This window comes from Orbicella faveolata, unplaced genomic scaffold (genome assembly GCF_042242905.1).
Source record: "Orbicella faveolata isolate gen_17 unplaced genomic scaffold, um_ofav_v1 contig_35, whole genome shotgun sequence".
Taxonomy (NCBI): Eukaryota; Metazoa; Cnidaria; class Anthozoa; order Scleractinia; family Merulinidae; genus Orbicella; species Orbicella faveolata.
In genome coordinates, this window is record NW_028301564.1 from 13909729 (window position 1) to 13933884 (window position 24156).

At 39.6% G+C, this 24156-nt stretch overlaps 2 protein-coding genes across 2 annotated transcripts; one reads left to right on the forward strand and one right to left on the reverse strand.

The window, feature by feature from the left end:
• Positions 1-236: 236 nt before the first annotated feature.
• Positions 237-12660, reverse strand: LOC110049345 (bone morphogenetic protein 1-like). The gene is made up of 8 exons (XM_089274309.1): positions 12545-12660; positions 9568-9618; positions 8717-9121; positions 6434-6805; positions 4980-5393; positions 4127-4531; positions 2993-3412; positions 237-1391 (listed from the first exon to the last, which is right to left on the reverse strand). Exons 1-8 carry the CDS (start codon positions 12573-12575, stop codon positions 943-945), a joined length of 2547 nt encoding a protein of 848 aa, XP_089130435.1. The 5' UTR covers positions 12576-12660; the 3' UTR covers positions 237-942.
• A 59-nt stretch (positions 12661-12719) lies between these two features.
• On the forward strand, positions 12720-24011 carry LOC110049344 (bone morphogenetic protein 1-like). Its single transcript, XM_089274327.1, has 5 exons — positions 12720-12947; positions 17275-17322; positions 18587-18970; positions 20282-20677; positions 21940-24011. The coding sequence occupies exons 1-5, from the start codon at positions 12887-12889 to the stop codon at positions 22380-22382; spliced, it is 1332 nt and encodes a 443-aa protein (XP_089130453.1). The 5' UTR covers positions 12720-12886; the 3' UTR covers positions 22383-24011.
• Positions 24012-24156: the final 145 nt, after the last annotated feature.

Here is a 24156-nt window from a genome sequence, read left to right on the forward strand (position 1 = left end):
TATCTTTTTGTTATTTAGAGGACACAAGGCACATGTCTTCTATTAACAGGAACTTGCCGCGAAAACAGCACGGTGTTGGTTATGAACAGTTGATCAATACCAAACATTTGTTATATCTGATACAATTTTAGAAGATATGAGGTGACTTTGAACCCTCTCAACAGATTGTTTTTAACTTTGCAAATGAGTTGCATCTTATCATGCTAATAGTAAGCATTGCAATTACACAATAAAAGTGAGGTTTACCGAGCTCGTTTATTTCTAACAAGTACTTAAAGCTTAAATAAAGCGTGTTTTAAGCAGGTTGTAGTGTTGCTTTGGTAACCTGTTATGTCATGAAGAGGGTCACGATTTGTTCACCAATAATTAGGCGTTTGTGTGATACTAGTATTGAAAATCACTTGATAAAGAGTGGTTGTATTGATCCGTCAGAGTATAACAGCTTAATTCAAAACTTAATTACATTTCTATCCTCTATAGTCGTTGTTTTAGGATCCTTTAGTTCAACAGCCATTTTTCCAGCTACATGATGGCTGCGTTACCAAAGACGGGACTGGTCTCGCAAAGACGGTATTGATTGGTGGTTGAAGTTACCGTATAGTGGTAACCAGGAGAATCAATCTTTGTAGGGAGTATCATTATGTAGCATTTTCTTCGAGTCTCATCGAATCGGAACGCTGCTTTCTCCGGGAAAGGATTTTCAAATTCTTAGTTGAAACTAACCAGAGTTTCTCAGTTTGGCCGGGTACACTTAAATGTGGTTTACTAACGATGGTTACGGGTCCTGAAAGCAGCCGCTTCTCGTCGCTCGCCAATAGTATGGGTATGTGGCCTAAATGACCGGCACCAAGCGAGCAACCCAAAACAGCGAGGTACGGTCGTATTATGAAGATGCCCACTACTGAATGCCCCTTACAGATTTCCGGCCCGGGGTGTGGATGGTTAGACTGGATCCTCAGGTGGTGCAGACGGTTCAACTGGAGCACTGCTACTGGTCTGTTGCCATGGGTACGATTGTCCCGGTGGTGGGTACTGTGGACCACTTTCTTCTCCAGGGTAGGGTGGTGGAGATTCTAACGGATATGGGTAGGCTGGGGGCGGTACCTCTGGTTCCGTGGCGACTGGAGCATAACTCACTGGAGGGAGTGGGTTGAGCTGTAGTGTCGGCGTAGAAGGTGCCTGGCGGGAAGGGTTTGGGGAATGTTGGACCACTCTAGGCTGTGTGGAATGGGTGGCTGAAGTCGTGACTGTTGACAGTGGAATTCTGACTTCAGCTTCCCTGTTTGGCCGCTTCTTCCGCTTTTTAAAACACACGACACAACAAACCACTACAATCAGGACCGTCACAATAAGAATAATGACAAGAACGACCGCAGTTGAAGGGCTCGAGCCTGAAGACAAACAAGAACAAACAAGCAAGTGAGTAGAAGAAGCGACTTAGTAATCTTAGAGAAAAGTACTAGTCTATAACCGCTCGGGAAGGCTGTCGCGTAGGTCAAAAGATAAGTTATCGCTGACAGCTTTCGCCAACTTAACGGTTCTTGTACTTGATGTGTCGGAGTTCTAGATTAATAACTTTTCGTTTCAATAGGAAAACTCAGTGACAGATGTTTCAGTTACTTTGCCGCCGCCATGTTCGTGCTCCTCCGAGGGACACTTGCAATGCTTGCGAGGAGCGTGACGTAACAAGCGTGTAAAGTAAGGTAACTGCGTCGGACCAAATGGTCCCTACCGCGGGAGGGTAGCCCGGTTTATGTAACATTCTACTTTCCTCGGATACGATGCTAGTCCAAAACAGGATTACCCTTTCCCCTCCTCTTCCAGCATTAAATTCCCCGGTACTCATTTGTGAACCTGGGTTGGGAGAGGCACTGTGAGGGTAAAGCGACTTGTCCAAGGACACAGTGACTCCGGCCAGGGCTCGAGCCTGGACCGCTCGATCCGGAGTCCAGAGCACTAATCCATAGGTCACCGTGTCTCCCATCATAGTGTGGAAGACAAGTAATTATTAGCAGAGTGGAAAATAATCAGGGAGTAATCGTGTTCGTAATTTCTAATCGGCCTCGCGCTGCACGCACGTTCGATTTTGAAATTGCTCGTCCGATTACTTCCAGAATTTCGTTCCACGTGGTCTAATTAGTAAAGCCCTGTTCAAACGGAAAATGCGTCGCGATCAAACACGATCACACAGTCAAACACGATCGAACAAGGTTTCCCCACGAAACATAAGTGGTCACCAAACAATGTTTGATCGCCAAACTTTTCCCGTTTGGACAGGGCTTTAGACGCCAAACATTTGATTAGCCATTGTAACACATTTTCCCGTTTGGACGGCTTGGTCAAACATGTTTTGTGCGTGCATGCGTTCTGGGCACGGGCGAGCTTTTCGCGTGAGCTTTTCGCGTGCCTATGGCGTTTTGTTTACCTTTAATTAGCTAATTTTCCATCATCCTTGTTTACGTTTGTCCTATAGGGCACGAGGAAACTTATTTGGTCGTCTTTCAAGCTGCCTGTGAGACTAACAATTCATGACGACATTCTTCAAGAAGTTTACGATAGAGCGGTGTCGTTTTCGCTCGCTAAATCATTTCACGACGACGTCCTTCTCGACCCAGTTCCTTATATGGGTAGTTCTTATCGTTTGTCACACATGTTTGATACCGTTTGGCCAGTCAGTACAACATCAACATGTTTGGTCACCAAACAATGTTTGATCGTGTTTGACCGCAAAACATTTCCCGTTTGGACAGGGTTTCATACTTAATAATCAGAATTGAATAGTGTGTAAATAGCCAGCTTGTCTGCCTCCTGCCAGTTGGGATTTTTAACCATGTTATGTTCATATGCATTAGTTGTTTCATCATTTGTTTCCATTGGCCCTGAGAAGCCCCATTGAGGAAGTGGTCAATTAAGATTTCTTTTTTCTTTTTTCATAGTTAAATTATAGAGATGCACAGTCTGTTGATTATCACGGTAACCATTTTCCACTTACTGGGTTTATCCTCTGCTGTGAATGTGGCCTTAAATCCTGAATAATATGAATACTCCGAGTCAGATCTAAATCGCACGCGCATGTACCGGCCGGTTGAGAGAACATCTTCTGGAACTGTCAAACCACAGAATCTTCCTTTACTTCTACTGTATCTAGTACTCCCGTCTCGAACTTCCACGTAATCCGCTGTACATCCCGAGGACCATTCCAAATCAAAGCTGTCAAAGCTGAGTCTCACGATTTTCGGTGCTGGCACTGTAATGAGCCAAACACAATTCGAATCTTGCGGATACTCCTTTCCGTACTTGCTGTCCTTCTGTGGACTTTGCAGAGTCCCATATGTGCTGGTCAATTGCAGGTTGTCATTATTGATGTTCCCCGTATAACACAACTCTTTGGAATTGGCAGGTGTAGGTGTAGCTAAATTTACGTATGAGGAAATACAAAACCATCAATTCCACGAAATAAACCGCGGTCAAATCAAGTTATGCACGTGATTTTGTGAAAGTAGCTTAACACGTCGCATTTTTGCATTTTATTATTTGAAGTTTGTGGAGATATTTAAGAAACAGAAAACATTTTCCGTGTTTCTATCGAGTTATAGAAACACGAGTGGACGTTTGGGAGAACGAGAAATACCGTGGGAATACTAGCCGACACGCGAGTGTTTCCACAGCTTTTTCGAGTTCTCGCAAAATTTTACGAGCGTTTCTATGACTCGTTATAGTTCGCCACTAAATTTTCTCTGATTCTTATTGGTTTAAATTGATCACGTGACGCGATAGCGTTCAGTCATCCGCGGAGAGACACTATCAACCCATAGAAACGCGAAGAAAATGTTTTTAATTTTTTTCTTGAGAAAACGGCCCCAAGAAAACAACGAACGCGACTACACGTTTTCTGTATTTACACCGAGAATTATACCATCATCAGACTAGAATATGCATACAAGGTAGCATACCTTGTATTTCAATTCAGTGTTGGGTGAGTTTGGACACAATGCGGAACATTCCCGGATTATCATTCAATCTCTCTGAGGGACTACATGCATGAGCTAGGGTCTGTATTTGAAGTGTGGTGTTTTGACCATTTATATTACGGTGTGCTAAATTTAGGAGAACATTTCCGACCTACCGGGTCCATTCTCCGCTGTGAATGAGGCCTTGAATCCTCTGCGACTAAAATACGAGTTCCCCGAATCTGACTTAAAACGCACCCTCATGTATCGACCACTGGAGTGAATGTCCCTTGGAGTGGGATCACAGAATCTTCCTTTACTCAAGCTACTATTGTACCTCCCGTCTAGAACCTCCACATAATCCTCCTTACATTGCCCCCAGCCACTTGAGTGTAGATCAAGAACATCAAAGCTCAGTTTAACAATTTTCCCTTCTGGTACAGTGATGAGCCAATCACAGCTTAAATCCGGCGGATAACTTGAGTCCCTCGATGGACTTTGAAGAGTTCCACTTAATCCAGTTATTTTCAGGTTATTATTGTTAACGTTTCCCGAGAAACACAAGTGGTTGGAAGTGGCACCTATGCAACAAAAAAAAATACAAACTTTACAAATTGTACCCTTCCATTCTAAGAAATGAGAGGGCAGTTATGGTTACATATCTTCATTCTCGCATGGTTGTTATTCTGCCCCGGCTTATTTCGGAGTTCACCATGCAACTGCCGGGCCCGGCGCCACAATATATAATGCAAGTAAGCAACATGTTCACGGTAAATTTCGTATTTAGTCCCACGAAAGCAAATACTAAGCGACTTGAAACAAATCTTGCACTATAAATGAGCCTAAACAATGCATAAGCACATGGCAAACTCTAAAGGCAAAGAATACACATTTGCATACAGCGGGAGTCGTGCAAGCCTGCCACAACTTTTTAATTTCTGCATTCACGCCATGGTAGTGTGTAAAGTGAACAAAAAAGGAAAAGAGCAACGTTTTTACGCCAAGTAACTGTCAATGAAGACTACTTACTTTGGATGTCTACAGCTTCAAAACGTGCTTTGAATCCACTGGAATTTTCCTCGCTGTTCGAAACGGACTTAAAGATAACCGACAAGGTACTTCCAGAGGAATAAACATCCGATGGACCCATAAACCCGTAATATCCACAATACTCAGCAAGTACTTTACTTTTCTTTTTTCCATCGCGTATCAGCACATAGTCATTGTTGCCTGTATTACAATAGTCGGGGTGTCGATTCAGATGAAATCTTTCAAACGTTAGCTTAACTACTTTGCCGGCAGGAACGGAGATTGTCCAAGTACATTTGACGTCATCTGGGTAGGAATAGGGGTAATCTGGGGTAAAGAATGTACCAGAAGAACCACTGAGCTTGTTGACCGTATTACGCCCATCCGATGGACGACATATCCCAGATGCTTCCTCTGTAATAAATAAAAACAGCAGTGCCATTACACCCAGCCATAATACCGTAGTAGGGCAGCTAGTCTAGCTATAAAGGAGCTCCGTCACAGTATTTTGAGATATTCTGGCCACGTACAAAATTACTTTTACATCGAAGGAAACCTAAAAATAGCAGTGTACTAAGATAAAAAAAAAATACCAGAGATAATAATAACCCATAAAGGAACAAGGATGGTTAAGGATGGAGAAAATTAACACGGATTACAAACGACGAACTTGAAAAATTTAGGCCTAACTTTCCAATATGAGCAAACCGTGACGTACATCCTTTAACTGCAAGTGTTTTTAAGGAATGAAAATTTGACTGACAGTGCAAAACGTGGCGCGAGAGTTATTTAATGGAAAACCCTAAGAACCAAAGGAGAGCCACAAATAAAAGTAAACTTTAAGGACTGTCACTATAAATGCCAACTTCGTTCCCAGGGTCGCTCCAGGGGACGTGAAGAAGAGAGACCCTGGAAACGAGGCTGTATAAATGCTTAGGAAAGTTTTGGGAGAGTACCAGTTCCCCTTGGTCTGTGTTAGAAAGGACTTGTAAAATCAAGGTTAATATACTCCCGATGAATAAGGCCCAATTCAGACGTCGTGCTTCTGCCGTGCCGAACTTAATTGCAATTAGGTTCGACTGGAGAGCCAAAGTCGTACCAAATTCACGATTTACTGAAGCCACGTAACAATCTCCTCGTAACTCCCCGCGGAAACGCAGTCCCGCCAACATGCATTAATATAATCTACGAATTTTGTTCGGCGCGGCAGAAGCACGACGTTTCAATCGCTGCCGTACCAGAGTCGTGTAGCACGGCAGAGCTTGTCATACTTAATTGCTTACCGAACTTAATTCAAAAGTCTGATTCAGACGCCGTGCTTCTGTCGTGCTTTTGTGAATCTTAATTCCTAAATTTAGTTTGACACGGAAGAAGCACGACGTCTGAGCTGAGCCTAAGAAGTAAATAACAAAGCAACCGTGGGGCTGTATGATACATTACTTCAAGTACAATACCTTTTTTAACAGCTGAAAAACTGAAGTTAAACCCTCTGTAAGTAAAAAGGTCGTTGTCTGTGTAGAAGTTCACAAATAGGTACCGCCCAGTGGAGTAAATAACTTCAGGATAAATTGTTCCACAGTATGAACGAAGGAGGTTTGACACAGTAATGCTGTTACCATCATAGAACTTAACAGCATCGTTACATGCCACTGCAAAGTCACTGAACGTTACCTTCACTATGTAATCATCAGAACCAATGCTACCGTCAACTTCGAGCAGCCAGTTGCAGTTGAGGTCACTTTCAGAATGTGATGGATAGTTGGGGCTGGTGATGGTTTTATTGTAGGATGCAGTGGCAGTAAACACATGTCTGTGATAGGGACAAACTAAAAGGTGATTGGAAAAAAATGTAAACTTTAATCGTGGTCCCTACTTTCGTTAGTGTGCACACGTTCTGCGCATCACGCTACGCATGGTTTAAGCGTTACGCGCGCGCTGGGTTGACATTGATGCAATCAACTACGCTACCAAGTACACAACTAAAATTTTCCTACTGTGACCAAATTAAGTTTAATGAATCTGTATTTAAACCAGGAACACTAGAGTAGCAGCATATCGCTAACCACTACCTGTTAACGTCTTCCAGCTGAAAAACTAGCTGCTACCTGTCGAAAATTATACTGAAATCCAACTGTAAACATGTACCTGCAGATGGCGTAGTGCGCGCGCAAAACAAGTGCTTGATACGCAAATGTTTTACTTACTGGTGAGGTGGCAGGAAAAAATGTAATGGGCGCCGGAAAACTTTTCAAAAAAGATCAATAACTTTAAAAAAACGCGTGGTTACCCCTACATTTTATGTTATGAAATGGAAGTGGCAAACCTATTCAACACGTGGTTAGTTTCTGGTTGTGAGCAAAAGGTATTTAGATTGTATTTAAGTTGAACCAGAGGAAGACTGTTAGAGACGTCAAAAGCGCTGTTGCAACGATTTTGTTCTTAAAAACATACCAAAAATGGTTTTTATGTCACTATTTACCATGAAGTTTTAAGATCTTTACAATTGTGTTTGCTTTTCTGTATGTAAAGGCGACTTGTAAGGAAATCTGTGAAGAAATATCCTTTCCTTCTTTTTTTACAAAAATGCTGATGTCACCATTTTTGCTGAGATTCAAGGCTAATTATCTCGAAAAAATGCATGGCTACCCCCATTTTTCTTTGTGGATTCCAATAACATAGGGTTTACTAGAAGTACTGTAATTAAAAATTGCGAGGAAGGCAAATTTCGAAAGATCACTGACAACTACAATAAAACGCTGGCCTGACAATAGGTGACAATAGGTGAAAACGCCCGACCATGAAAAAAATATCTGGGAGAGAAAAGATCTGGGAGAGAAAAGGAGAGGTCATCCCGCTCGTCGCCTGCCCGATTTTTCGATCGTCCACACTGACCGAGAGCCTGGAACAGGCTACATGTACAATCGTGATGTCCAATACGTCTGTTCTGTGGTGGTGTTACTGGTTACTCACTGATCGTCCCAATAGTTTCTCAACTTTTTTTCTTTCTTTTTTTTTCTTTAGCTTCTCAACTTGCTCGCAGAAAAATCGGCCGTTTCAGTAACGTAGAGTGAACCAGCAAACAGATACTCTGGCTTCTCTAACAATAAATGTTGGCGGAGAAGTAAGGAAAAATCTGAAAGCTATATTTATCTAATATGAAAGCGACAACTCAAGCGACTGCAAAATTAGCGGTCCACTGGTCAGCGGATTAACGCCAAAACGTTTATGTTCGAGTGCGATTGCCTTCCCTAATGATACTCCTACATTTTGCACTTGATAGTCACAAAAAATGACTTTGACACAACAACTGCAGTTCTAACTTAATGTGGCAATATGGAATAAGGTATGTTGTACAAATTTGTGGCAAATTAACTAACAGTAAACGAGGGTGGACAACATTAGGAAAAATTATACACAAATGACAGTAACAAGTCTAAGCCAGACGGGGCAGTGTGGATCTTTCACCATGACCAGAAACTTCTTCCACAAGGCATGTAAGTACAATGTTTTGTTCCAGAAAATAATTCCATTGCATACCTTTCTCAAGGAAGGGTTTTGATTTGAACCCCTACTCCTCTGCAAACTCAAAAAGTAGCTTATAATAATTATTTCATACTTTTCCTTAAAAATTCTTAGATTCTCCTCAGCGTATAATATTTTCAAAGGGCCTGGCTAGCCAGAGGTCTCATGCAACATTATAGATCAAGAAAAAAATTTATGTAATAATTCTAACTTACTGCTTTCATCCTCAGCTGTGAATGTGAGCTTAAATCCATCTTCAAATCCCGAAGACATCCAGTCTGATCGGAAGTGCACCAGCATGTATCTACCACTTGAACGAATGGACTCTGGATGTGCGTAGCGGCCAAAACCACAGAATCTTCCTATACTCTTACTATTACTGTTATTCCCATCAATAACTTCCAAATAATCCCCTGAACATCCTGAGCTCCAATCCAATTCAAAACTGTCAAAGTAAAGTTTTACGATGTTCCCCTCTGGTACAGTGATGAACCAATCACAGTTCAAATATGGTGGGTATGACAGGCCTTCCTTTGGGCTTTGTAGAGTTCCATTTAAGCCAGTTAATGTCAAGTTGTTATTGTAGATATTTCCTGAAAGACACAACTGCTTGGAACTGGCTGCAATAAGAAAATAAAACTGTGTGTGAATCACTGACCAAAAATTCTATAATAGCTATATGATTCTGATCTATGATTATAAGAAACAGTTGAGCTGCACTGTTGGTAGTATGAAAGGGGTAGTTGCTAGATAAAAATGAATTTGTTAATAGTGTTATACAATATATTTCGTTGTTTTTAAAAGGGGTCTAAGATATGATGTCATTGCCGGAATAAGTTTTGTATGCTGCAAACTACAGTGCACAAAGATCTAATTTTGATTTTTTAGTCTGCAAAGCTTTTAAATTAAGTGTCTGCAAGCAAATGAACTGCAGGTGTATTGAATCACAACCAGATGTGAAAAAAATGTATTGTGAATGTCCTGTTGGCCAGACATTGCTGAAAAAAATAGATAAGTATACAATATAAGAAATGTGCAAATTACTGAATCAGATAATTTTACTTACAACTGTTCTGTGCAAATGTAGTTCTTAGTATCCCAGAAACCAACACCACCCCTGTAAAAAAAATGAATCAAAACAAATTGTTCTGTTGTATCACTCAGTTTTTTTTCTCAGTTTTTTTTAAAATTGCTAGTTAACACATAATTTTATTAATTAGCAAGATTGATAGACCAACAGTTAATTTAAATTATATTTCATCTTTACTTCACAGTTTAATGTAAGTTACTAAACTGGACAAGAATAAGGATAGGAGAGAATTTTGATTTGAGTTTTGTAACTTTGCTGCAGGTTTCCTGTTTATATTGTTTGGTCTTATGTTTTGAGTTTCAATAATCTCAAACTACACAAAACAAAAGCAGTGAAAAACATATGAATACCTTCTAAACAACACGGCCCTAATTAACAAATTAACCTGACATGAGCCCACAATCCAATCAAAAACCAATACTCGGTCAGTGGTCAACATTAAGAAAACATGTGACCTCAATGAGCTCTAAACCTGAGCCCATAATATGGCAGCAGATACCTTGTTTTGACAGCTGTCAATTGATCATAACATGGATGTCCAATATCATATATGTACACTGTAAACCAAGGCTGCATGACTTGGTATTAACTGGAGTAGCAGCCACCAGAGCTCTACTATAAATGGGTACCAGCGAATTTAATGCTGGGGGGTAAACCCGCAATGGACTGGCATCCCATCCCAGAGGGAGGTAGAATTTATACTCAGAGTCACTTCATGCTGCAGAAATCAGAGATAAACGCCAGCCTGATGGGCCACTTGGCTCATATATGTACAGACTTTACATTACCTTTGATCTTGAAGAGCCAAGGGAGATTACTAGTAAGAGTTAACAATTAATACTGTGTCATTCAAAGATTCAACCTACTTACAGGTGCAGTCTTTTTATACAATAAAACATGGTCCAATATTTGTTATACCATATAATCTGATATCTTCTATATGCAGTCACAATAGAAGTAGTATTGTGTGATGACCTGGCCAAAAATGGCTGTGTTGGAAACTATCAAATGCAGGACAAAGTTACAAAAAAAGCATGAACATTTTTATATCAGTTAAGAATGGACTGACTTGTTACAGGTCACATTTGCTCAGATTTGCCAGTTTGACCCAGTCTGACAAGGCAAGGCAAGTTTACACATACAATAATATTGTACTTTCTTTCACCATAACATAACAAATATATTTTTGCCACGTATTTGTAAGAAATCACCATTGTATGAATTTAAGGGCCTCCACAGACTACATGTAGATGATTAGCTGTCGAACACTATTTGTTGAGGACAACTAAAAGTGGTTGATTACTTTTTGTGATCGAATGAAGCATTTCACACACTACAAATATAAATAGTTAGTTATCGATGACTATGCAAAAAATCAGCATTTTTCTTGAAAATCCACCGACCAGAGACAATGCGGATATTGGTACATGTAGGTGTCAACAACAAAAATAATTCATCACACAGACAAGAAAATACGCTCAGATGTGAAGTTGTCGATAACTATTCATTGTCGACAACTTTGCAGTTTCCATTTTTCAGAAGGGAAACTGCTAGTCGTTGACAATGTAAAATTTTCGCATTTAGTTGTCGACAGCCTGTCCCAGAGACTATGGTTTTTGGTCGTCGACCACTTTTTGTTGTTGACAACAAATAGTTGTCAACAGCTAATCATCTCGTCTGTGGAGGCCCTAAGTCAGTAAATCTAATAGACATGTTTTTGTATGCTATAAAATAATAATAAGTTTATTATATGTTTAACGCCTCAAGAGTTTTATTGGAAAAGTCACACCACTTATAGAATTGATAGAAAACTATATCCAGAACCCGAGTGGCGTGTTTTCCATATTCTCACTGGTGAAAGTATTGATGACGTCATGGTTTTTTCTGTGCAAACAGTCATTTGTTGTTTACATGTACAGTCATAAAAGAAAATTACATAGTGGCTTGAAGATATGAATTTTATTTTGTCGTGTTAAAAACAATATTTTACAACTCGAAAATAAAATTCATACATGTATCTTCTCGTCGCCGTGTAACATCCTCTACATATCTGGTGACAGCTTTATGAAGCACATCACAATTCGTGTTTACATCTTGGGTGACAACCGACCGCTGTTATACAATAGAATCCGGTTTCTTGAGAGCAGAATGATTTTAAGCTCTGATAATTTTTAGATTTCTCTACGTTCTTAGGTAACTGTATTCTGCAGGTTGTGCTATTTGTATAACTAGGTTTCAGACAGGACGCGAAGCTTTTCAAATGAAAGAGCTACGATCGAGACGATACGTACAGGACGAATCGAAGGTTACGCAAGCAATTGGACGAGCTACAGTAACTGGCAAAGTATATATGAAATAATTCATATTTGAACTGCGGTAGTAGATGAAAGTGAAGTATGATCAATGCAGTAAATTTTCCAATTTAAGCAACTGGAAAGAAGAAGCCTGAAAAAAATCAGGGCTTCAACGGGATTCGAACCCGTGACCTCCGCGATACCGGTGCGATGCTCTACCAACTGAGCTATGAAGCCACACATTGGGAGCGAGGTCAATTAATTGAGTTCATATCTTCCCGTGAGTGAAATGATGTGAAGTATATATGAAATAATTCATATTTGAACTGCGGTAGTAGATGAAAGTGAAGTAACTGGCAAGCTACTATAACGGTTGTGATTTTCCACAGCGTTCTGAGTAAGGAGTAGCTACCCCATATTGTTATTAATTTCTACCTTTTAAACCTGTTCAGGTTAAAATTTTCATGTAAGCTTATTTACAGTGATCATAGTTAGTCTCCTCGACTAACTATGCAGTGATGAATTATAAATGTTACTGCCAAGTGGCAAAGTCGGCGATCGGACCTCTGGGACAATAGGACAATAGCGAGTCACGAAAGTCTGTGCCCCCGTAAAACATAAGGTTAAGAATATTTTTACAAGGAAAATATACACCCTACCTAATATCATACAGCCAGCTTTGTGATCCATGAGAAAATCTCACAATTTCTAGAAAATAAGTCGAAATCTTTTGTAGATGGTTGATGGATTGTTTCTCGTGCCCTGCCCTGCCGGCCAAGACGACAGGATCTGGGGACTGGCTCCCAGAGTTTACTCTAACAACGCCTGTCGGAAATTCCATGCCTCAACGCCTCAACTAGCCATCGCAACAGGAACTTATTACAATTTCGACGCCACATCTCAAAAGTTGATCATTCTGGCCGAAAAGATGGCACTGTTGTTAAGTCTTCTTAATAAATCTGATCGCCTGTTCTGATCTGGGGCAATCTGCGAAATAGAAGATGTTTTCCTCGGCCATCATACAGCAAAAGTCCTTCAATTTAGTTGCTGCGATCACCCTTGGTGAGTTAATTACTGACGATCCACAAACTATTATGGTTGTTTCCCTTATCGATATGATCTTCTGTTATCTGGTTCTAGGTGAAGGTGAACATTGGTTAAAGAATACTTACATTGTATGTTGTTGTTTGTTGACGTACATGTAACAGTTAAGGGGGAAAACGAATGAAACTTGATTGTTTCGAAATGTTGCCAATTTCGGAGATCTAAGATTGCCTCTTGATTTGACCCTAGATTGGGTAGATCAGAGACCTAAATTAGGCTTTTGGTTATGTTGAGAGCAACAAATGACAGCCTCTTTTGGAGAAACTTAACTTCTCTCAGAGTTTTAAAATACGGCAATCCAAGTAGCTTAAAAACTAGTAGTAATCAGAGATTATGAGAGTGCGTTCGACGCTCTCACTTTAATGCATATATATATATATATATATATATATATATATATATATATATATATAAAAACGGTTATAAAATGCCTCAAGCCAACAAAGAATACCACTGCGTCAGGAGGATCAATGAAGATTCACAGTCCAAGCCTCACCGCAAAAATGAATTTAAAAACGTTTGATAAAGCAAGGACGGACAACTTCTGACGGTAAAAAAAGTTAAAAAGTTAAAAATTTAATAGAAAAACGTTTCAGTCTTAGACCTTCATCAGTTACAAGAGAAAAAGGACGAAAACTAAGTTTAAATACGGTTACAGTGTGGGAGATTACGTAACGAAATGAAAAATACAATATTGTGCTATTAATACATCGTGATTAATACAATACAGGAAGAAAATGCAAAACGAGAAATACAATGCTGTACTATGAATTGCGTCATACAGGGTGATAATTAATAGACCAAACGAAAAGAATACAATACTGTGCATAAATTACATTATAGAGTGTGATAATTGCAGAACTAGGTTAAATTCAACCTAAAAACTAAAAGAGTTAAAATAGATAAAACGGACTCTTGCAATGCGGTAAATATAACGGGAAAAATAGTTTGCAAAGATAAGCAGAAGAAACCTACGTTTACGCTGGACAAGGTTAATAACAAAATCCCAAATCGAGGCCTTTGGAGCATTAAAGGGTTGACAAACAACAAAATCCCTGGAGGGGCCCTTAAACAATAAGCTGTAATAAGATCCCAGGCAGGGCCTTTGAGCATACCTAACACCCAAAAAGCTGACAAAATCCAAGGAAGGGCCTTTGAACTGCCTTATGGCGCGAACGCATATTTACACAAGAGAAAGTTAATTATAACAAATTCTGTTTTTGGAGTGAAATTCTTTTCTTTTATTTAAGCCATGGGGAGCCAAAGAGAACAGTTGAGCACTCCAATAAGCCTCTTTCGTAATTAAAAACCTATCAATCTCGTCTGAGTCATTAGGGGCCTGCACCTGATCAATGCATTGGAATTCAAAATCATCCAAGGAGTGTGGAATTTTATTGAAATGTACTGCTACCTCACAAGTGGTTTTGTTTGTGAGCATAGCAGACTTGTGGTTACGAAACCTAACCCGAAAATCGGTGGTAGTTGATCCTATGTACTGTAAACGACATTTCTTGCAGGAAACTAAATAGATCACGTTTTTAGAATCACAAGAAAGCCTTGAATGAATGGTGTATTTTCTGCCCGTTTTAAAACTTAGAAATGATTTAGATTCAACAAAGAAATTTCGACAGAGATCGCATCTATTTCTTTCACATTTAAAGCAGCCATTGTTTGGCTGAATTGTTTGTCCCTCATCGGCGGTTTTAAAACAAGATGGTGCTAATAATTCTTTCAGGTTTTTTGTTCTACGTAAAGATGGTATGATAGAGCCTTGAGGGAAAAGTTCTTTCAATTTAGGGTTGGATTGCAAAATCAACAAATGCTTTCTAATTATGCTACTCACATTAGGCAAATTAGGATTAAATGTGAGAACAAATGGAAATAATTTCTTCGATTGTTTTCCGCGTTGCCGTAGTAAATCATTCCTAGAAATGGTGGAGGCTTTGGAGAATTGATCGTCAACTAATTTGGAGGGATAACCCTGATTAACAAGATAACCCTTGTACTCAACTGTTCTCTCGGCTAGGAAAGTTTCTTCAGAGCAATTTCTCTTCAATCTAGTCGCTACTCCAAAAGGAATAGCCTTGAAGACATGCTTGGGATGGCAGCTAGAAGGTGGAAGATATAAATGACTATCTGTAGGTTTAGAATAAACATCAGTTCTAATAAACCCATCCACAAGATGTAAAGTAAGATCAAGTACGTGAAGCTCACGTTCAGAAAAAACTAACTCGAATTTAATAGTAGGGTATAGAGAATTAATGTAATCAGTAAATTGATGTAAGGCAGGAAGGCCTTGCTGCCAAAGATCAAAGACATCGTCACGATAACACCACCACAAGGACGGCTTTATCGGACCGGAAAACTTAGCTTCAAGATCAATTTCACCCATGGCTAGATCGGCATAACTACATGCATTTTTTGGACCCATGGCCGTGCCATGAATCTGAAGAAAGAAATTCTCCTTAAAAACAGAATGGTTGCTTTTCAAACAGATATATATATATCGTAAATAAATGATTTCACTAGCTGACTTTTAACCTTTGTCTATTGGTAAAATCAATTTTTTTTTTAGCAGCAACCGAGGTTTTATAGTCAGATACATGTATGCATAGTATCAAAGTCTATGCTAGTGAAGAGGTCACGATTTGTTGATACGTCGTGTGACGCTGCCAGTTTCTGTAGACTCTCAAGTTTCATAGAATATTTAAATTACGTACATTATTTTAAGCTGTCATTTGCAATCACGTACACATTTCGCGTGGTCATTTATGGTAAACAAACTCTGTGCGACTAATTCGAGTATTTCCCCTGATGAATAAAGTAGTCTTATGGATCTTGCCTTCAGAGTACTTTTCCACCGATTCCAAACAATAAAATTTCGGCGGGATAAAGACTGAGCTATCTGTCGCGACTGGAACTAATCAACAAATGCAATCAAAATGTAGCTGTTCCCACGGTTATCATCCCAAAGCTAAGTCGTGTTAATAAACAAGGACAAATCCCTCAGATTTCGATAAATGCTACCGTCGAAGCGTCAAAAATTCGCCAAAATCTAATGCTGAGAGCACATAATAGCAAAGCATACGGCGACTGAATGGAAAGAAGTCACAGAAAGATCCATCAGAAAGACGAGCTCACGTGGCCTGCTCACATACTCACATGTGTGCCACATGTCTTATCACATGTCTTAGCATTAAACGGTACCAGTTTACTGGCCGTGACATGCCCCTGCAAAAATCAAGCGGGGTTGCCATTTTGGTGTCCTTACAGGAATGTGGTGTTTTCAACCTATAACCGTGCACAGGGAAACCAACTCTGGAAAGCCACAGGTCAAAATTAGGCTTGCGTTCCACTTCGTCGAACGCTATAATTTTAAAAACTCAAAGTTTCTCAAGCGAAACAATTTAAAGCTTACAAGTGCAAGCACAAGAGATTCGTGTCAAGTCGAAACAAATGTCAAAACAAACACCAACACAAGAGTCTCCCTTTGTAGTTCCAATTCCCTTTTTACTCAAGTGAGAAAGAAGCTACATTGCAGAACAAGTGTTTTAATCTGCCCGACACAAAGAAATTTCCTTGTGCATTTTGATGCAGCACAAGGTGAGCCTATTAGCATAAGAAAAAAGTGACCTATGTGCTTATACTTTTGTTTTTGCTTGTATGTCAAGCCTGTTTTCATAATGAAATTAGTGCTCTTTTGCTTGTGTTTGTGCCTGTGCAATAGTGAAAAGGCTTGACAACATGAATTTTATTTCCCCTAAAACATGGAAATTTAGCAAATGGTACATGTAAGGATATTTCCAGTGTTCCATTCCTAATTAGTGTGCCATTTGGCTTTCTCCAAAAATTTCCAGATGTTTTCGCTAAATGATATGATAAGCACGGTAAGTGTACTAATAGATGTCGAAAAGCAGAAAAAGGCATTGTTGATTGGAGAGGTCGGAAGCCAAAAATATACCTGGCCTATTTTTGCCACTCTGAGCTTTGCTCAGGTTTCTATTGAAGTGAATAAACACTCGCCTATAAGAACATCGGTTGGGACATAAGGTGAGGGCAGGACTGACTACATTGGGAAAAGACACCAGGGAGTTTATTTATAAAACTGTTGAAATTAATTTTGCTTGCAAAAATCCTCCAATTCAACATTTGGAATGCTGTGACCATGTGGCTAATGTCAGATTATAGAAAATGCAATTATTAAATAATTTAAATATTTATGTACCAGTATATTAACACTGGTGTTCATTATTAATACATTGCACTTCATGCTGTCATATTTCAGGTTTGATTATTGTAGCCTGGATTGAAACATCTGCTGCTCAGGATGATTGTGAGTAAGCTTAATTTAAATGTATGTCAATGACCGTTATTTACTCAAGGCTATTGAATACATGTACTGTACATTTATGTAGTATTGACTTCAGGATCATGTATACTAAAAGGATCGGCTGTTGAGTGTCAATCTAATTACCCTCAATCAATACCCTTGATTGACACTCCATCAATAACATCTTCAAAGAGAGTCGACTAATTTTCGCAGACATTCCATCGATTGATACATAAGAGTTGGTCGACACTTGGCGGACTATTGACTGACTGTTAATCAAGTTTCCATCGAGTGTCAAACTAGATGACCGAGTATCGAGTATTGATTGAGTATCAATCAAGATGTTAATCAAGTGTCCATCAAGATGTGGATTGAGTGTCGACAAGGGTCAGTCAACGATATTGTTCGACACTCTACTGTGGATGTCTTTGTACACATGATCCTGAGTTCTTTTAAAAGTTTTTACCAATTAGTACATGTATGTTTGATGGACATCTTTCCTTTGTTACATTTAGTTATTTTGCTGTATGAGAAAGGTGGCTGGCAATAGTTTCCAGCATTTCTCAGTACAACAGGCTGTACTTCTACTTCTAAAGGAACAACACCATACTGTAGCTAACGTAACCAATCTTTTTCAATTGAGGTCCTTTGACTTCCTCTTTAATTTAATATTCTATATCAAATGACCACACAGCTTGTTCCATTTTGCATAGCTGACTTGTTCACCACACTCCTCTGGTGTCAAATTCCCCATCTATGTAAAATTCCTTAAGATACATTAATTTTGTGAAATTATTGGTGGATAAAAAAGACAATTATTAATTGATAATTGAACACTTTGTTACATGTACTTTACTCTTTCTAGTTGACCCCATCCTATTATAAAAATTCAATTTTAATTGGCGCTTGGAGCACACATTTTGTAAATCTGGTAGCTCAAGGGAATGTTCCTGTTGAATAGAAAATGCTCTTTGGGTTGGGGTTAACTTTACAGGGCTTTCATTGGTTCTGATTAACCAGCTGTAGCCTTGATCTTCACACCCGTAGCAAACTTGTTACTTTATGGGTGAATTGTACCAACAACAGGCAAGTTCACCCTTAACATCATGGGCCCATCAAGCATACTCGGCTGTAACAGGTGTTAAAGGTTATGCCCCTTATTGACAGTCCTGCTTCATCTTGGCATTCCTGAAGTGTTAAATGAATGCTACAAACCCTGAATGTTATTAATTATTATTATTTTTTACTTCATTATTCTTTTTTAAAGCTTGTTCAAGTTTGGGACAAACTCTCGTAGCAGAATCCTCCACCATTAAAACTCTGACAAGTCCTAACTATCCCAGTGATTATGACAGTGAGACAATTTGTTCCTGGACTATCGAAACTCGCCAGCTCAGCGACTATGTTGTGGAGGTTACGTTTGAAGATTTCAGACTCGAATCAGACAACATGCAGAGCTGCAGTAGTGATTATCTAGCAGTCTATGATGGCCTGCCACATTCAGGGTCTGACGTCATTGGCTCATTCTGCGGGTTCATTGGCCCAGACACAAAAGTTTTTTCAACTGGGAGACACTTGACATTAAGATTTGTCACTAATGCAGAATTTAACTATAGAGGCTTCAAACTGAGTTACTTTGCTGTACCTGCAGGTAGGTTTGCCCTATTCATGTGCATACTAGCCTAGCTGGCGGTTTTCGGTGCATGACTTTCATGGCACACCATAGAGGAGCTACTCTTCTTGCAGCTTCGCCACTCATTCCTGTAAAAGCCCACCAAAAAATAAACTTGACCGAAACTGCCAGCTACGCACTAAGGCTATACATAGAACCATACAAGTACAGTACATGACTTTTGTAGCTGATGAACTGAAAGTCTCTTTAAAGTCAACTCCCTAACCCCTGTAGAATGTCAAACATTTTTGGTATAGATTATGCAAAAGCTTGTTGCTATATTTTAAAAGTGGCTTTAGTACATCCAAAGACCTCTTCCATGTTCCAACAAATTCTGGCACCAAGTCGAGGTCAGGGCAACACAAATACAAGAAATGTTTGAAAATGTGCACCCGAACTGCACTGTGGTGCTTTTGTTCATGCAGTGCAGATAATGAACAATTATTCCACGAGCATGCATTGGATATGCCATGGTGGATAGCCAATGAGGGGCAATACGTGTAGCACCGAGTTGGCTATAATTATCTCACATCCAACATTTGTGAGTGGAATTACTGTTGTTATTAAAAACACCCACAACATATAGAAAACTAAACTACAGTAAAATAAAAACGCCTCCAAAAGCAGCGCGTGTGCTTACCATTATTTGTAGAGCAAGTCAAGTCAAGTCAAGTCAAGTCAAGTTTTTTGGGAGGGCAATCTCACCAGCTAGTTTGCAGGTATAACACATAGAGTAAAAGTAAAAAGAACTGAATTGGGATAATAACTTCAACAAATAACTGAAATATTCTAAGATTTAAATATAAGATTAAAAATCTATTCACCTACAGGCCTGTAGGACTAGAGCATGCTATAATGGCTCATATACCATGATGGCTAAGCCAATGGAAACTCCTGAACGCATTATTTAATGATCAAGTCTTCAATAATACGGGATAAGGTTCTATCTTAGCCCCGAAGCTTAACAACAACAACAACAAGCTTAATTTCCCTTGGTCTATAATGATCTATAATGCAAGTGCTCCTAGTATCTGCCTAAATATCGATCGCCCTAGGGGAGCTAGAGCTGGAACCTAACCCTACCCCTTCTCTCCCACCCCCACCTTAGGCCTACCCAAAGCATCCTGCCACATTTCCGCGAGAAAAAACCTCCAGTACCCAAGATAAACTTTTATGTTCACCCCTCAACCTTAACGCAAGTGCCTTGGATTCAAGTTTGAATTTAATTTGTCAAAATCATTAACATACCTGTATTGCTGTCTGATGTTCTCGTGCCTGTCTTTACTTAAGTCAGGGACAACAAGAAGTGCTTCCTTGGCAACACCGAAAACAACAACCTTCGACTGGAAGGCTGGTCAGGAACTTTTGAAAGCCCTCGCTACCCATTGAAGTACCCGAATTTTATGACTTGTCTTTGGGTTATAACCGTGCCGGAAGGAAAGCGGATGAAACTCAACTTCCAAGACTTTGATGTCGAGTGGTCAGAAAATTGCGATAAAGACTATGTAAAAGTGTATGATGGATTGCACCCCACTAGTGTTTTGAAGAACACTTTATGTGGTTCCTCCTCAAAACTACGCGAAGAAATCTACTCCAGCGGTCGATACATGGTTGTTCAGTTCCATTCTGACGGAGATAATAATGACAATTATGGATTTAAAGCGCATTTTGAAGATTTCAATCCCAGTAAGTGTAACCCTTCTTTCGTTCACGTATACAAAGCGGTTTTCAACTGAGTGTCGTGAAACTAAAACCAAATTAATAACTCTGCCCAATTACAAGGGAAACGGACAATTTAATGAACCAATCAAAACTCGAAGTTAATAGGGAGCTTTAGCAATGACGACGATAACGCCGAGGACGAAGCCTTGAAAAAGCTGATTTATATTTTACTTTCGAATGTCGCAACTGTGTAGACCTGTTGAGGACGCTCAGTTATCGGCCGTCTAAAAACGTGCCCAGGCTAAATGTGTTATGACAGCGAGCATTCAATTCCAAAAGGAGATACGAAAAAATTAGGTTCTCCAAAATACGTAGAACTTGGTCATTTTACGTCGTTTTGCAGATGATGAGTAAGAAATGTACCAAGATTCAAAGCGCGCGTGCATAGCCATTGTTTTGCTCCTTAAACGTTTTGTTTGGCGACGTTCTCGTTGGCGTTGCCGTCGTGGTTTGTTAAAGCCCCCTAAGGCGCCGTCTATACTACACTTGAAGAATTTAAAAACGGAGGTTTCACTCTGAAAAAGCATCAAATGTTTTCCGTCCACACTACGCCGGAGGAATTTAAAAGCGCAACAGTCATCGCTCATTTTGGATTTGTCAGTTTGAAAAAACTCGGACACGGAAGTTACATGCTTCGTTTTCAAACTGTTTTCTGTCCACACGAAAATGAAAAGCCGGCGTTTTCAAATTCCTCCGGTTTGAAGAGCGTTTTCCAAAAGCTCCGTTTTCGTGACGGATTAGTGTGGATGGAAGGCCTAGCCGAAGAAATAAAGCTGCATTTTCACATTCCTCCGGCATAATGTGGACGAGGCCTAAGACATGAAGCTGACGAAACGCGCTACAGAACGTGTGCGAGCAATTCAACCCACGCTTGCGCTTGGTTTTACTCCTGAGTGGATGTCAAGAAGTAGCACCAGTTTGGTAATACAAACCCAAAGGAAATGCGAATAACTTTCGACACTCCAGTGAAAACTGCTATATAATGAGTTCATAGTGAGGGGAATTATTAATATAAGTGGACCTGGGATTGCACGGGTCAGCCCGGAATGGGACAGTTTGGTGTACTCTCGTGCGTAGTGAACGTTATTTCCCAAGCTCTCTCTGACCTGACTGAGTTGTCGAGAACTAAGTGTCTAGTCTGGAGGCCCTAAGCTTCAGGTTGTATTTAAAGCAATCGTATGCGACGCCGGCTAATTTCTAATGTCTAATCCTTAATTTTCTTCAAGATGCAAAGATCATCGGCTTCGCTGGTGGTGCGACTGTGGTATTTTTACTCTGCTTTGTTATCACCTGTGCGATTATACGCTGCAGGAAAGCAAAGAGAGCAGCGAACGCAAGGCACCAGGCCTCCTCTGAATCAGTGTCTTCGTCAACTGCTTTGACGCCTTTCCAAGATCCTTACCCCCCTCCCCCTGAAGCACACTTCCAACCCAATGGCGTTAGTTCATACCCACCCTCAGAAACATTGGATTATGCTACACCATCAACTCATGTGACGACATACACATCAGAGCCACCCCCTCCGTACACATATCCGACGGAGTCTCCTCCACCCTACCATGGAGAGGAGAGCCCTCCACAGTATACATCGCAAGAAAATGTGTATCACTGGCAAGAAGAGAACCAAGAAAATTATCCCCTTGTGTCTGCGCAAGAGCAACTTCTGTAAAATGTTGCACTACCAGCGCGTTTCATTATAATGCTGGTAGTTTATGGAGAAAGCTGGTTCTGCGATTATCAAAGTTTGAGGTTTACGCGGAATGTTTAGTTGCTTTGTAGATAAGGTTTCGCTTACAGAAACCAACAAAACGACCGTCTCTTTAGCGAGTGCCAACTTTGATTCATTATTGATATAAAGTTGGAATTTTTTATCGTAAAATTACGATAATAACCAAATATATAAAAAGAAATCGTTTTGTATTTGATACGGTTTATGCAATCGGAGAATTTTCACGTTTTTTAACGGCAATTAGAACTCGTTTAGCATGTGTTTCAACATGTTTTTGGAGTTTGTTGTGACGCAAGTTACTACAAGGCATTCTAGATGCACCGTATACCTAGTTTTTTAGGCACAGAAGTCCCGCCAAATAACCCCCACCACCCACCCCTCCCCCGTCCGAAACTAAACCATCGAAAAGCATCAGAATTTGATGGTTTTTAAAATGCAAAGGGCTAACATAGCAATAATCGTGCGTAAGAACTGGTTCATTTTTAGAACGTACCTTCTTTACGACCACATTAACGAAACCTAAGTGAATTGTAAATAAAGGGTATTCGAAGCTAAGTACATATGTCAGGATTTATGAAAACAGTGTTAAGAAGAATCTCGCGCTGTTTTCCAAGTCTTTCTAAGTGTTGTTTTCTTTTTTTTCTTTTCTTTTTTCTTTTTTTTTTTTTTTTTCTCCACTCTCTCTGACTCTAGGGGAGTCGTGAAATCAAAGTGCGTGGGTCATTTGGTGAATGTCATTTTTCATTGACACGGTTTATATAAATCCAGTCATACATATTTTATGTAAAGTTCTAACACGTACATAGAATAGTGTAGTGTAAAGAATAATGAACTCTTTAGGACACACGCATCTACAGGTTGAATTCTAAGTGATGTGTGGCGCTTATTGAGTCGAACAAAAAGTAAAAGTAACCATTAGGAAAAAAATAAAATGGCTATTATTTATGAAGGCCTCAGTTAGGATTAACTCAACAAATGATAAAGGCTTTTCTCGATGATGGAGTGTTTAGGTAGAGCTTTAAACACATCTGTTGATGTGTAAATTGTGTCGCAGTATTATCAAATGATGAACTCCTTTTTAAAGGACGACTTTTTTTAATATGCACAAGGACAAATATCAGTCAATGTTTTTAATGTATGATTTTTATAGTATCTTGCAACGAATTTGGTATAACTTAGTCATAACTTAATGCACATAACCACAGAAGAACACTTAATACTAAACAGTGAAAAAAGAACACGCAACAGCCATGCTTTTAAGTATAGGATGCCAAAAGTATCTAAGGACGTTTTTAAGTTTTCTTTTTTTCCTAGATCAATAACAGAGTGGAACCTACTGCCCGCTGACTTAGTAAATTGCAAGTCATTATCTGATTTTAAGTTAAATTTAGGAAAACACGTGAAATGAGTAAAGTAAATTGTACTTAAGAATTATTTTTTAATTATCCTTTTTGTCTAGCTTATGCATATGTGCATATATGTTTGGTACAGTTGATGTGATGTCTTGCGGGACTTTATCAACTAAATAAATGTAGATGTAGATAATATTAAAGTTTTCACCTTAACAAACAGTCTGGAATTCTCTTTGGCAAATGGATCGCGAATTGTTTTGGTTTTCAAATGATTAGTTCGATGCAGGACGCCAGATCGAGCGGTTTCGGGTTGGAGCGGGGCCATAGTGTCGTGTTCTTGGGTAAGACAACTTACTCGCACA

Excerpts from the sequence above, each read along its gene's own strand:
- LOC110049344 (XM_089274327.1), top strand. The coding sequence starts at position 12,887 with ATGTTTTCCTCGGCCATCATACAGCAAAAGTCCTTCAATTTAGTTGCT. Across the intron at positions 17,323-18,586 it reads ATCTGCTGCTCAGGATGATT|CTTGTTCAAGTTTGGGACAA; the intron begins GTGAGTAAGCTT and ends TCTTTTTTAAAG. Across the intron at positions 18,971-20,281 it reads TTACTTTGCTGTACCTGCAG|TCAGGGACAACAAGAAGTGC; the intron begins GTAGGTTTGCCC and ends TCTTTACTTAAG.
- LOC110049345 (XM_089274309.1), bottom strand. The coding sequence starts at position 12,575 with ATGGATCACAAAGCTGGCTGTATGATATTAG. Across the intron at positions 9,122-9,567 it reads TACATTTGCACAGAACAGTT|CCAGTTCCAAGCAGTTGTGT; the intron begins GTAAGTAAAATT and ends TTCTTATTGCAG. Across the intron at positions 5,394-6,433 it reads TTTTTCAGCTGTTAAAAAAG|AGGAAGCATCTGGGATATGT; the intron begins GTATTGTACTTG and ends TATTTATTACAG.